We start from the raw sequence: 14,304 nt of genomic DNA, 5'->3' as shown, positions 1-14,304 counted from the left end.
CATTTTGATAATTTATATATATAAATAATAGTTCGTTTGTATCTTTAATGTAGGGTTGAAGTCATAGTTCATCCTAACCTTGGCTGACTCTGGCTTGTTGTTGTTGTTGTTGTTATTATCAGCGCTGACGTCAAACCTTTTCTCTTTTCTCTATAAATCTTATTATCTCTGCATTGCTCTCTGCGTCTTCCCTCCCTCCGCCATGACCCAGAGGGAGCCCCCAGCAGGGTGAGTACTTTTGCTTACGTGTGCGTGTGTGTGTGTGTGTGTGTGTGTGCGCGCATATTGATGCGAGTGTTTTGTACGCCCACATTTCCCTCTGTGAGTGCTTGTGTGACAGTGATAAACTGAAGGAAATTGAGACACACTGTAAAGTGGCCTTGCAAAAAAAAAAAAAAAAAAAAAAAAAAAGGCAGAGTACGACTGGATTTGTTTCAGGAGTATCACAACCCAACAGCAGCACAATAGCAGCTCATCACCATCAGCCCTGAGCTTCTCAAGGTTTTCTACATTAGACTAACACTGCAGCACTTCACATTTCTCTGAAAGGACCTAAACTACCAAATGGATGAATAGAGGACTGATTTTTTTTTTTCTTTTTGAGGCTACAAATGCTCCAGTTGAGATTTAGACAATTAACATAGCTGTCTGTAGAACTGATCGCTTTGAGATTGAACAACTGAGTGACGGCTATTTCATTAGATGTTTCCCGGTCTGCAACCCGGTCTGCAGTATCATTAGTTTATATTAGGAGTAGAGTTACACAGCTGTCAAGCAGCAGTGAAAAGACAGCAGTGTACCAGAAAACAAAAAAAATAAAACAAATTTTCTATGAATGACATCTCCAATATTTTTCCAACTTCCACACTTGGGGTTTTCAAAACTTTCCTAGTTTGAACTGTTTGTGGATCAATAGAACAAACAAGCACAATGCGATGAAAACATCAAATTTCCAGTGAAAAATGTTTAAAACACTCATCATGAGCTGGAATGATCATATTTCAACTTCAGCGAATTTCAAAATCAAGATAACACTTGTTGAAAACTATGCTTCATTCAAGCTGAGCATAGTTCTCCACAAGTGTTTTTTTCCACACAACCTCAACCTTTTCAATAGGGTTGAGGCTGGGGGGGATTTCATAAACGTAATGGGAGCCTGTTTTATTAATTCCACTATGTTGGTGTGTTTTGGGACCTTCAGGTTTTAACCACCTAATCCTAAGTGCCTCCTTCAAATGAAGGAAAACCGGCTGGGGTGTTTAGAAATATCCCAAAAACCATCAGAAACTAGAAGCTCCTTCACCACAAACATCACTGTCCACCGTCAAAACAGACCTCCTCTAAAATGGAGACCTTCAACATACCTGGGTGGACAAGTCAAATGTCTTCTGCAGAGAGGTTTTAATTTTAGAGGTATCACAGTTTGAGTCATTTGTCCATAGTGATTGAATATATTTTTCGAGAAGTGAAAGGTCAAGTTTTAGGAATGTCAGTTTAGCTGTCAAGCATGGTGGTGGTAATGTCATGCTGAGGGCTGTTTAGCTGCCAGTGATACTGGCGAATTGTACTAAATAAATGGGAGAATGAAAATGCCTTTGCATTTTTTAACTTCAGCTCATCAGCTTCAGAATTGGTCATCCTAATCTGAGAAAATAAAAGTTTAAATTTATCCCAAAAGTAGACATTCATGGTCAAGATGGGTCTTGACCATGAATGCACTAACCTCTTGTTAGCAATAAATCATTAAAAATGCACAAAAGGAGAACAAAAAGTTGGAAAATTAAAGCCAGCACATCCTTGCTCTGGTTTTTATTATGAAATAAAAAATGATTTAAAAGAACAGCTGTTTTCACTTTCTCTCTCTACACTCTCAACACAGAACAAAACCTCCTGCATAATTTAATTTCTAAACACAATATTGATTGTAAAGCACAGGGAAAATATGATTCTCATTAGTTTAGGTTGAACTTGCTCAAGCATTGTGAACGATGGGCCGGGAGGAAAAAAAAAAAAAAAAGCACAAGAGAAATGCATATCAATTAGCTTTTAAAGCTGCACAGTAGTAAAATATGCTACAGTGTGAAATGAATTTAAGTTTTTGAAGCTTTGCTTAGATTTACTGTGTAATCTCTTTTGTCCTCCACTGCTCTGCTTTGGTCTCCGTCCTGTGGAAACCTCTATAAACCCTCACTGCTCCCCACATGAGGGGCAGAGAATGACAAGTGGCCTTCACTGAACCTCTTGTCCTTTCCCACGTGAACAAACACAACACAATGCTTCTATCGAATTTCTTCAGCACCGAGCAGCAACACAGACTGCATTGTAAATATGGCTGAACAGCTTTATTACCCGATAATGAGAGTCATATTTTACACGAGGACTGGTGTGTCGAGGGCAGAGCACTAATTAGCTTTATAGGCTGTCCTGTGTGCTGCTATGGCTACGGCTTAACCTGTGCTTGTGTCTGCATTTCTTGCTGTGTGTGTGTGTGTGTGTGTGTGTGTGTGTGTGTCTCCCCAAGTGTTTCTACACACCATTACCTGAATAACTGAGGTGGGTGTGTGTGTGTACTCGCGCTCGGTTTTTAAAACATGATTGATTATGGCCTTTGATATTCTTTCTTTGCCATCACCTGTTTCTATTTCAATAATGGACCATAATGTTTCTACCTTCCTTTGTGTCTCCGTCTGTCTTCAGAGTAAGTCGGTGTCGTCAACAGACAGCCAGCCCGCCGAGGAGCGCCAAGGACCCTCAGGAGGATACTCTGCCTTGCAGGGAGGGGCTGAGGCCAAGAGGAGGCGCTGTGATGATAAAGAGCCCCTCCCTCCACACGCCTATGTATGTGTTTCTGTCGATTGCTGTAATAGATTTGTACTTAAGTTGTATTCTTATGTCATGTATCTAAATTAAGCACATGAAGTGTCACTTATGATGCTCCACAAGTTGCATAGTGGGTGTTTTATTTGGATGACGGGTGTAAAATTTACAATGTTCTCCTGCATCCGGACTTCACTGCAGTCTCATTTTATTATTGTCCACATTAATAAAATGATGACATTTCAAACCTACATAAGCAGTCAATGAGTTCCACCAAGTGGAGAACAAATTATGAGCTGGAAAAAAACAAAACAAAGTAAGTCATACTGCTAACAGGTGGAGCAGCTTCAAGTATTTGACATCCTGAGGTGAGTGAATCTTCATCAGTACAGACAGAGCATTAGTGTGTAGTCAGTGCTACAAGATTAATGCAATTAATAATAATATACTGCACAATATAACATATAAAATACTTTCTTGTTATCAGAAATAGGAATAGCGTATTCATGATCCAGTGAATATGGTGCACACACACACCTGCTTGATTGATGTCCCTCAATAATACAAAGTAAGTTAAATATACGGAAAGTTATTGAAATAAAATCAGTTTATCGTGTCTACACCAAGTCATTATTTTCAGCTATTTGTTCAAAGAAAGCACTGTGTAGATACACACTCCCTAATGTGTGTGTGTGAGATGGTGTGTGCGACAGATTGCCTGTGACACTAGAGGCCTCAAGGGGGTCGAGAGCCCATCGTCATTTAGAGCCATGTTTGGTTTGGATGGGTCTGCTGGGGCAGAGCGAGCAGCCAGAGGGGATGTAATGCCAGAGGAGAGACAGCCAAGGCAGATAGCTGTAATGAATTAGATGGTTGTGTGTTTGCAGTCGGTGAGATTGATTGACACAAGGAGTTTGTCTAGAGAAGACTGCCTCCAGGAAAATCAGTTCGGCATCAACAACAGCAACCTAAATCTTTCCCATTAGCGTGAAACAAGCAGGGATAGTTTCAGCTCTCCAAACGTCTTTCCTCTCGTTCTATCTGCCGAGACGTATTTCACCACTTATTTCTCTTGGTTCGCCCGTTGGACCTCCGGATTTTTCTCCGTCTTTTTAAAACCGCTTCACCTTGGCCGTACGTCCAGTCCATCCGGCGGCTTGTTTTTGTTCCAGGAATAGACTAAATGACTTGTTTTGTTTGGGCTCTGCATATTTAGGTACTGATGTCAATAGAAATATCAGAGCTCCATCGCATCAAAGCGTTGTTGCCATGGTGACTAAGTGCCATCGTTCTCACTTCAGGAAAAAAAATGGAGAGAGAGATAAAGAGAAAGAGAGAGAAATAGAGAGAGAGAGGGAGAGAGAGAGAGATGGCCGGACGAAAAGCTAAAAATGTGCCATGGATGGTGCAGAGCTGAAAGAGTGTGTGTCTGCAGATTGTAAGAGATTAAAAAACAGAGTTTGCATAGGGGCGATGCTTGGTGAGACCATAAGGTACAGTATCTCTGTGTTTAATGTTGCATGGAGGACAGACGGTGAGAGGAAGCAAAAAGCAGCCATGAATATTGATTTATTGATCCGTGTATGCACTTGAGCAACTGTGCATGTCTTTCTTTATTAAAGCTCTTTATTTATAAGTGTGGTTTACTGTACCGTGGGTGTCGAAGAAATAATAATGTTCCCGTGTTGTTTTTCTCTCTGCAGGACAGCGATGGAGACAAAAGTGAGGACAATCTTGTGGTGGACGTCTCCAATGAGGCAAGTTGCTGCACTAAAATCGACAACCTCATGCTTACAGTGGCTCTGCCTCAGCATGATCAGCTCACTCTTCCCATCGGCTCTTTCAAGACTTGCAAAAAAATTCCAGTTCATTGATTTTTTTTCTTTTTTCTTTTTCCTTTACTCTCGCTGCTCTCATAAGCCAATTTTTGGCTGCAGTAGATGGCTGTTTCATGTGCAAAAACTTTAATAGATTTCTTGTACTTTACCCCAAGCAACACTGCTTGCCAGATATTCAGTGAGTCAGTGAGTGAAACTGAGCATTTAGAAGCCTGTTACTTCATTGTTCCTTGCACTAATTGAGACTGAAACAAGTTAACCATATCAGGCAAAAGGTTAAAAAGATCTCAAAATGGTTTGAACATTTAAAAAAAATAGCAAAAAAAAAACAAAAACCAAAAAAATGAATCATTCACATGTTTGTTTGTGGTTGTTTTAGCAGCAAAGACGAAGCAAAAAAACTACTAAAAAAGAGGTATCATCCCAACAACCAAAAAAAAAAATCTTAAAAACAAAAAAAACAAAAAAAAAAAGAGATGAAAATAGACTCAAAAGCCCCGTGCGCACAATATTCACAGAACAAAAGGAGACACTTATATGTGTTCTCTTTACACACAGAGAGATCACTTGGACTTTGACAAGCAATATGCAGTATTTTTGTCATTGTTATTGATTGGTTTTTATCATCAAATAAAAAATTTTGAAATTGTTAGGTTTTAACAAAAAAGAAAAAACAGGTAAACTTTCATTAAGGAAGTAGACGGCAATATGTTTTATTGCTTGGGGTAAACAGTGAATATAGGCTGGTTGCAGAGAAACAGACCAGATAATTTCATCCTTCCTGCACATAGTAGTTAAAATGTGCAGTTTTTGTTTGGCCTGGTTTCCTGCTTTCTTATTCTCCGTGTGCATGTGAACGTGAAAGGAGTCAGCAGGTACGTTACTCGCTCAGCTGTCCGCTGCAGTTTCCTTGTACATAGGGAGAAGCCTTGTGTAAGCTCATTATCAGCTGCCACTGTTTGTGCTCCCTGCTTGTGAAACATGTTCACGCACACATGCCCACACGCCGACAGAACACATACATTCACAAATACTTTCCCCATCGCCTCAAATCTTTCTCCTCGGAGTGTATTTTTGTCCTCCGTCTGCACTCTCGAGGCTTCTGTTCTTCCGTCTCTCTGCTGTCTTCTTTTTCTCCGTTTCTTCAGCGCTCTCCCCTTCTCCTCCGCCTCCTCCTCCTCTCATTAGATAACTACAGTCTGGTTAGTTTAATATATGCAAAGCCATTTATGCCCCTGGAAGATTTTAGTTCTTTTAATACCTCACGCTGTGTACCAAAATATTTCTCCTCTAAGCCTTGTGTATTTTGATTTTGCTAACAAAAGCAGAACTGGTCTCTTGTGTGATTTAGAAACTGCTACAAAAGCCGACAGGAAGGGGGGGGGGGGAAAAAAGTGACAAATGTGGGTTACGGAACCAAAAAAGAAATAGTTGTTTTTGCAAGGACTTCTTTGCAATGTAGGGATTCCACATGCATTTTACATAAATGTGCCTGTGCGTGGGTTAAAAGTGTAGTTTGAAGTGTGCATGCATGCCAGTGCGTGTGGCACAAAATGACTGCTGATCACTGTGACCCACTGTGAGAGATGTGCCCGCTCTGTTCCGGAGGAGGCAACGCTGGCTCAACGGTGGCTCCGGTGATGAAAGCATCTGCAACATACAACATTATCTCCAGGTCCACATCCTGCTGCAGCCACGCCAGTGACAGTCTATTCTCTCATGTAATGTCCCCTGAGCTCTCGCTCTATTTAAAGGTCCAAGTAGGAAGAAGAGTCAGTATAGACGGCGTGACAACAGAGCTGCTGCTGGCTGCAGCGAGGTTGAAAAAATTACCAAAGAAAAGAAACAGCAGCTAATGCAATAATTTATTGCTGATATATCTATAGCGTAAGACTTTGTTTTATTTTCAGCTTTTGCACATTTAATTGGACTTTTAGTAAATTATAACGCAATTTATAATGTGCATTATAAAGTGCACATTTTAAAAAGTGCACATTTTAAATTGTGCACTTTATAATGTCCTGGTTGCACAACTTTTAAATTTGACTGGTCTTGCACGGACTGGTAAAATGACTGGAACCAAGCAAATTGTTTTTACTAAACATGTTGAACCACTTTGCGTTGCTTATGTTGTGCAGTTAAACTGCTGAGGTCAAATTGGGGAGAGTAAATTTGCTATGTGGATCCACACCCAGTTTTACTGTCAGCAGCAAGAGCAATAGTGGAAAAGAAAAACAAAAAAAAACATTTTTGTTAATCTTTAACAGGAAATAATTTGCTTTGCGAAGTAAATCAGCTAGTTTTGTCAACTTTGTAGGTGCATTGTAGGTTAAAATTCCAAGAAATCAGCATTGATTTAAAAAAAATAACACATGAACTTTAAAAGCTTTAAATGTTTTTGCAACCTTCCTTTGTTCATTTAGGAGCCCAACTCCCCCACCGGCAGCCCGCCTCACTCCCCCCATGGGAACGGGCTGGACCGGGCACCGACTCTGAGGAAAGAGCTGCCTGGTTCCTCGAGTGCAGGAGAGGCGCCTTCCACGCCAAACCCCCGCAGCCCCACCCCAGGGAAGGCCAAGGACCCTGCACAGGTAAAATATGACGCAAAAAGTTCCTGTTGTTGGATGCTAAAACGTTATATCCAGTGTTTGTTTTTTTTTTAATACTTTAACAATAAAAGAAAACATATTCACTTAGTCTGCATTGATTCTTCATTATTATTATTTAATATATAAAATATCTGATTGAAATTTGTGTTAATAAAAGACAGTTTTATTAGCTACTGTTATAAAACTGTTCCAGTAGCTTTTTGACTAAATCTAAAAAAAAAACAAACAAACTAAGGAGTATATTTTTAAAGTGTTGATAAGACAGCTTCACTGCTAGGCAGGGAAATTTTTTGCTTATTCTGGTTGTTTGGTATCTCCCCAGATGGATAAGTCCCAGTCTCCGCTGTCCAAGTCTGGCACTCCGTCCCCGTCCCATCGCGAGGCTCTCACCCCGGGATCAACAGGAGCGCCCGGAGCTCCAGGCCCCAGCACCTCCTGCCTTCGTCTGGTCAGCAAAGCTGCAACAAGCGCAGACCCACTTGGTGAGAATTGCGCAAGTTAAATAAAAATAAATAAGTAAATAAATTCTGCCTTCATGTTACAGCTGCACACCAAACTAAGGGAAAAGGACAAACCTAATATTTTATTCATCGTATCAGTTAGAGAGGAAACTTGGCACGTAACTGTTATCTTTCAAGCATATCTACCTGAACGAGTTAATAAACTTACTAAAATTAAAACTTAATGGAGTTTTCGATTCAGCTGTTGCGAGCTGGGTTAGATTTGGACCCGGTCTGTCTCTGTCCCCCATCCCTCTCTTTCCCCTCAGCTTCTATTGATTTTCATTATTGTTCCAAATATGATTGTGACATTGCTATCCCCAGTTTTTAGTATTTACTTTATGCCATTCCAATTGAATCAACTAAAAAAAAAAGTAGTTTTAATCTTTTAAAGTTTTGGAAATGTCGGTCTAGTACATGGAAGCTGAGCTCTTTTGCCAGGCCAGTACGAAGATGAAGCAATCCGTTCACGTCAGCCCCTCTGTGACTCGTGTGTTTGTGTGCTGCACATGGTTCCCCCTTCCTTCAACCGCTCCCTCCTCTTTTCCCTGCCTCCCCAGCTCTCCGCAGTCCCATGTCTGTGCCCCCCGGTTCATACCCGGCTCATTTTGGCGTGGTGTCCCACGCAGGGCTGAACGGGGAGCTGGCCAGCCCCGGGGGATTCGGAGGAGCTCTGACTCTCTCTCCACAGATCAGCGCCGCAGCCAGCGCCTACTCCCGCAGCCCCATGGTGAGCAAAAGGGCCAAATTATTCTTCTCTGTCAAGGTTTGATTTATGATTCAGATCCAGCCCTCCCGACTGTCCCGGTACTGTTGAAATATTTGATGAATTGGCTCTGCATTGTCCGTATCAGCGCAGTGCATTCGTTATACACTCAGAGTTGTCATGTTTACAATGTTTGATCAAGTTTCATAGAGAGAAACATCTGTAGGGAAGACAAAGTTTCAGGTCGGCTGTCTCTGACGGGAGGTTTTGCCTTCTCACATTCCTACATGTAATCTGTGTCACGTCTGTGTGTTGCATCATTCACCCGAGCACATAGGAGTTCAAATGAAATGAATTGGACCAAGTCACATTTGCTCTGTCATTGTTGTGAAGCCAATGTGTAAATCGGTTCTTTAAATCCATGTCAAGGTGTAGTTTATTCTTGTATTTCTTCCAACCAGGTGGCGTATGACTCTCGGTCTCACCTAAGAGCTCCCGGCCTGTCCTCCTCTCTCCCTGGTTCCTCTGGTGGAAAACCGTAAGTACATACTTACACGACTTACAAGCCTAGATGTGATATTTCCCCCCAGTTTGCATGCAGCATAAACAAACTCCTCCTAGATTAAATCACAAACCCACGATTCAGCGCATTTTAGATTTCCATTGCTGAGACCAACTTTTATTTAACTCTTTAAAACTTGAGGGCTTTCTCTTCTCTTTATTCGTTTCAGATGTTTATGTATTTAACGAGGTGACAAATTCATGGAGTGACCAGGGTTTTTATCCAGCTGCATGCAGTGCGAATGTAAAATGTCGCCACTTTCCTCCACATTTTCCTGCACACTGTCAGTCATCTGGATGAAAGAGGATTACATTCTAACATGCATAAAAGAAAGTGTCAGGTTATGTTTTTGTGGCTTAGAAAATAGTGAGGAATACCATCAGTGTGATGCAAGGACAATTGATCACAGGAGGTGAGCGGAAATATTTACTCTAACATGGATTATGACCACGAAACGGCAAAAGCAGGACTGAATTCGTGTTTTTAGCTTCGTGAAACGAGCCGTGTTTTTCCGTCTTCTTTGGCTGCTGGTTCAGTGAGTTTTGCACATGGCTTGGTGATTCTGGTGCTGATCGAAACAGCAGAGCTTCGGTTTTGATAATCTGACATGTAGTTTGTGTAGTGTGGTGGAAAATTACTACAAGTTAACATCTGCTCATCATGTTATATTAAATGCCTGTGAACTCTCACCGAGTGAACCTGTTTGGGCTACACACACCAGGTTGGAAGTTGTTTTGCTGCAGCTGCAAGGGAACCAGACTGACTCTCCCATGTTTTGGATTCCTTACTGTCAAGTTAAAACAGCAAGTGGTACACTTGTGAGTGCATTTACTATCTCCACCCAACTGGCACTTACGTCACAGAGAATCAAGCGCATCTATCCCTTTCACTCAGGCCCAGCTGAAGTCTATAAGATAACTTGGCACACCTCTGCTCACAATGATCTCTTCAGACAAAGAGCTTCAAGCTCCCACAAAGACACTACTGGTAGGAACTGGACATTATGCACAGTTTATATCATTTAATCTGCATTCAGAAGACCAAATTAGCCTTGGTGATGCAATGAGTTTTACATGTTTGGAATGTAGTTTATTTGTTCATTCACTGTTAACTTAAAAGTAGGTTGTTAACATTACCTGGAAAACTAGTTAATTAGTTCATTGTGATGTGTAATTGATTGGGTTTTTTTTTTTCATTTGTTTGTAAGTTTTCAACCTGCTCTGTGACTACTCTGACTACTTATGTGAAGTCATGGTGGTCTTACACTGTCAATTGGAAAAATCTAAAGACAAAAAGACAAGATAAATAAAAGATGTGGCTGAGATGAGTGGTTCCTGCGTTTCTTTGAGGGAAGCAAGCTTTTTCAAGTTTGGGCTGAAGCTGAGGTGGTTTAAAGAGGGCAAAAAACTTGACACTTACCTTGGTATAAAACCTATGTGTTGTCTCTGCCTGGCAGAGCTTTTCACCCAGAACTGCTTCATCATTGGCTGACCTACAAGCTCTGTATTGTGCAACAATATATGAACAAACCTGATTGAGTGATTTCACCTGACAGTGCTTGGTAAAATAGTCTTTTTTCCCCACAACGTGTAGATGGGACCATGTTAGGCTGTTGCTGCTGCGTGTTTTACCCGATATGCGTCTGTAGCATATAGTATGTTTTTCTCATTTAGCTGCGTAGTGTTGAAGATGGGTGTTGTTGATGTAGAAAATATCGTTTTCATAAGTTAGAAGAGCTTTTTCCTGTTGCGTAGATGGGAAGCATGCCTGTATTGGTTGATGTGTAGCATGTGTTTGGATTGACTTTGTTAGCAGACGTGTTGCTGGACCCAGGAACGGTCAGGAAGAACGGGCTTGTGAAAATATGTTGTTATCCGAGCTTCTCATGTCATGGGCTTTGATGTAAAAAAGGAGTTTGGATATCCATTTTTCTTTGTTCATCACCGTCTTCAGCAGAGGTTGAGAACATGCTGGATGTTGTATTATTAAAACCAGCTCTGATAGGTTTTCAGGTGACTGTCACATCTTTAGTTCTGCTTTGGAATATGTTCAGCAGTTTTTAAATGTTTTATGAAAAACACATTGTGAGATCTCCCTGATGTAGTGAAACAAAGTTTTCCTTTGCTAGATTCAAATTTGTCCTGGTGTATGGCGAATTGCACAAAAATGGGGGGAAAAAAGTCAAAATTCAAGAAATCTCTAAGGGAAAGAGTTGCTCATGATTGTTTTCAACTGACTGTAACCGTGTTACCTAAAGTCCAGCCACTGACGGAAAGATCTGCAGAGCTCACACACATTTACACTTTTTATGTTGTTTGGCAGATCCAGCTATTGTGATATTGTTCTTGTCTTACAGAGCAGCAATTCATCCTTGTGCTGCTAATTTGAAATCATAAAACAGGCCTGGCTTCCAGCCGCTGCTCTATTGATCGGCCATTAGCAGTGCCACGCCGCCTCTGCCTGTAATACAATCTGCCATCATGCATTTGCGCCCACAGCTGCTCTGAGCTCAGTAATTTGCCCAAATTTGAACAAACACAGTTTTGCAACTTTCACACCAATGTGTGAGCTTTCTGTGGTTCTCATTGAATTTTGTGTATTTAATTGTTGCTGTGCTTTTGTGCGCTCATTGATTGATTTCCATCTAGTTCCTTAGTACATTTTACTTTTTTATTCTCCTTTGCATCTTAAATTCTAAAAAAAAAAATATATAACATCACTCTTGTTTCAATCATAAATGCATCTTTCAATCAGTTCTTTCCTCTCTCCTCTTCCCAGCGCCTACTCGTTCCACGTGAGCGCCGACGGCCAGATGCAGCCGGTGCCGTTCCCCCCCGACGCCCTGCTGGGCCCGGGCATCCCGCGCCATGCCCGTCAGATCCACACGCTGAGCCACGGGGAGGTGGTGTGCGCCGTCACAATCAGCACCTCCACACGCCACGTCTACACCGGAGGCAAGGGCTGCGTCAAGGTGTGGGACATCAGCCAGCCGGGAAGCAAGAGCCCCATGGCCCAGCTGGACTGTCTGGTGAGACATGATGGATGAGGGGTGAAGGGAAAACCTCTTTCAGAAAATTATTCCTAAATTATCCCGACCACTCCCCCCGCCCCCTCTGAAAAAAAAAGAAAAAAATTTAAAAAATTCACATTTCAAACACTTATTGGATAAGAGACCAAAAATGATTAAATTTAGCAGAACTAGGTCAAGCAAAACCCTACTTTCACGGAAAGTTTAAAATCAGGTCATGATGCACAGAAGCTGCGGTGATCAGATTTTTTGTTTCTTTTCTAGTAACTATGTTTCTGATGGTAACATTACTAAACAGAGCGATATTAATTTCCACTTCAAATGGTAATTTGACATAAGGAATCGCATACCAGCAAAAAAATAATAATAATAAAAAAATAAAAAAAAACAAGTGATAATTTCTTAAAATTAAAAATCTGGGATTAATTTTCAAATTTTGCTGGATAGAAAAAAAAAAATCCTTGACAGAAAATATTTTTTATTAACCAGCTGCAAATGTGTTATTTTGTAAAACATCTATACAAAGACATCTACAAGAATTACTTAGCTATTTCCTTTCCTGTGCTCTTGGTGGTAACCTCTCTCCTTATCTTTTCAAATCAGAACAGAGATAACTACATCCGCTCCTGTAAAATCCTCCCCGACGGTCGGACCCTGATCGTCGGAGGCGAGGCCAGCACGCTGTCCATCTGGGATCTGGCCACGCCGACTCCCCGCATCAAGGCGGAGCTGACGTCGTCCGCCCCGGCCTGCTACGCCCTGGCCATCTCCCCCGACAACAAGGTCTGCTTCTCCTGCTGCAGCGACGGCAACATCGTCGTCTGGGACCTGCACAACCAGACGCTGGTCAGGTAGGTTTGAAAACGTTCAAAAGTATTTCGATTTGATCTGCTGTTGAAATTCACGGAAGAGAGAGAAGTGTAAGAAAAGCATGAAGGAAAAGAAGATAACATGTAAGGAATGTAATAGGAGAAGGAGAGAGATGAAGGATAAACTTGCTACAGGGGGTATAAAGAGATTAAAACTGCCTGCTTTGGCATGACAGGAGAGAAAGAAACACAGGAAGAAGGGGGAGGGAAGGTGCTGAGGTAAGGCTCACGAGGACTGGCAGGAAAAAAAAAAGGATCATGTGTGGGTGGGCTCAGGGCAGTAAGTGCTGCAGGGAAAGAGGGAATAAAATATATTCATTCTGACACCTCTAGCAGAAAAGAAGCAAAGACGCACACAGAAAGCAGAGTCTGCAGGATTTGTGTATTTGCAGCTGTGTGTGTGTGTTTCTCTTCTCTGAAGCGTGTGTGTGCGTGCGTGCGTGCGTGCGTGCGTGCGTGCGTTTTTTGTCCTTGGCAGGCAGTTCCAGGGCCACACAGACGGAGCGAGCTGCATCGACATCTCCAATGATGGCACCAAGCTCTGGACGGGAGGGCTGGACAACACGGTCCGCTGCTGGGACCTGAGAGAGGGCCGGCAGCTGCAGCAGCACGACTTCACCTCACAGGTAAGAAAAAAAACAAAACAAAGCAACTAAAACATAAACGTATATTAATGCACTAGAAAGAAAAAAAAATCTAAGTTATTTGATTGCCATAGTTTTCAGACGAACACCTTGAAGATGTTTATTTAATAAGTGTTGCTTAGGGAATGGTAAGGTTAAATAAATGTTTTGAGTGAGAAAAGATTAAAAAAAAAAATGCTTATTTAAAACAAACCCTTTTCCAACTTTTAATGATGGAACTGAGTGGGATTTGTGTTGCAGTCTGTAGCCCAGGAGAGAGAGTATTTTCAGGAGCTGGGTAGGTGCTACAGTGTATTGTACAGCCTGGAAGAAAATGCATCTGAAATGTGTGTAGATTTATCCTGCTCACCCTGAGGACTGCTGGGTTGTTCCTAAACTATCTTTTCAATCAGATACTCACAATTAATGCTGTTGGAAGTAGATTCTTACATATGTGTGGTTCTTTGGATTTCATTTTGAAATACGGGAATGATGACAACACTAGCATAATTTAACTTTTGCTGCTTTACAATCATCTTTTGCTTTGTAATCAACTCATGTTCTTTATGCCTCACGATCAGCTGAAAGGTTTTCACAGGGGGTTGAAGTCGACCCACCTGAGGGGAAAATCACCAACCCTAACCACTGCAAACTTTACGGGATTTTGAAATGAGTGTGTCGTAGTGATATTATGATAAAAACAGAGGGCTTCAGAAACAGCAGGAGTCTGTGATGCACCAAATGATCTTCCA

At 41.5% G+C, this 14,304-nt stretch overlaps 1 protein-coding gene across 5 annotated transcripts in view; it reads left to right on the top strand.

The window, feature by feature from the left end:
* The window catches only part of tle2b (TLE family member 2, transcriptional corepressor b), a 101,480-nt gene that overhangs the window by 79,168 nt on the left and 8,008 nt on the right, over nucleotides 1-14,304 (top strand). For 4 of the 5 annotated variants that reach the window (XM_016674626.1, XM_007558752.2, XM_007558751.2 and 1 more), the window contains exons 8-17: nucleotides 212-228; nucleotides 2,698-2,838; nucleotides 4,521-4,574; nucleotides 7,079-7,246; nucleotides 7,587-7,746; nucleotides 8,325-8,494; nucleotides 8,932-9,008; nucleotides 11,811-12,060; nucleotides 12,664-12,911; nucleotides 13,408-13,555. In XM_016674626.1, coding sequence (XP_016530112.1) covers nucleotides 212-228; nucleotides 2,698-2,838; nucleotides 4,521-4,574; nucleotides 7,079-7,246; nucleotides 7,587-7,746; nucleotides 8,325-8,494; nucleotides 8,932-9,008; nucleotides 11,811-12,060; nucleotides 12,664-12,911; nucleotides 13,408-13,555 — 1,433 coding nt within the window. The remainder of the gene's footprint in view (nucleotides 1-211; nucleotides 229-2,697; nucleotides 2,839-4,520; nucleotides 4,575-7,078; nucleotides 7,247-7,586; nucleotides 7,747-8,324; nucleotides 8,495-8,931; nucleotides 9,009-11,810; nucleotides 12,061-12,663; nucleotides 12,912-13,407; nucleotides 13,556-14,304) is intronic. The other variant, XM_016674627.1, reaches the window with a different exon arrangement.

This window comes from Poecilia formosa, unplaced genomic scaffold (genome assembly GCF_000485575.1).
Source record: "Poecilia formosa unplaced genomic scaffold, Poecilia_formosa-5.1.2 Scaffold98, whole genome shotgun sequence".
Taxonomy (NCBI): Eukaryota; Metazoa; Chordata; class Actinopteri; order Cyprinodontiformes; family Poeciliidae; genus Poecilia; species Poecilia formosa.
The sequence above is the reverse complement of the archived record's forward strand: the minus strand, read 5'-3'. Positions and strand labels throughout refer to the sequence as shown.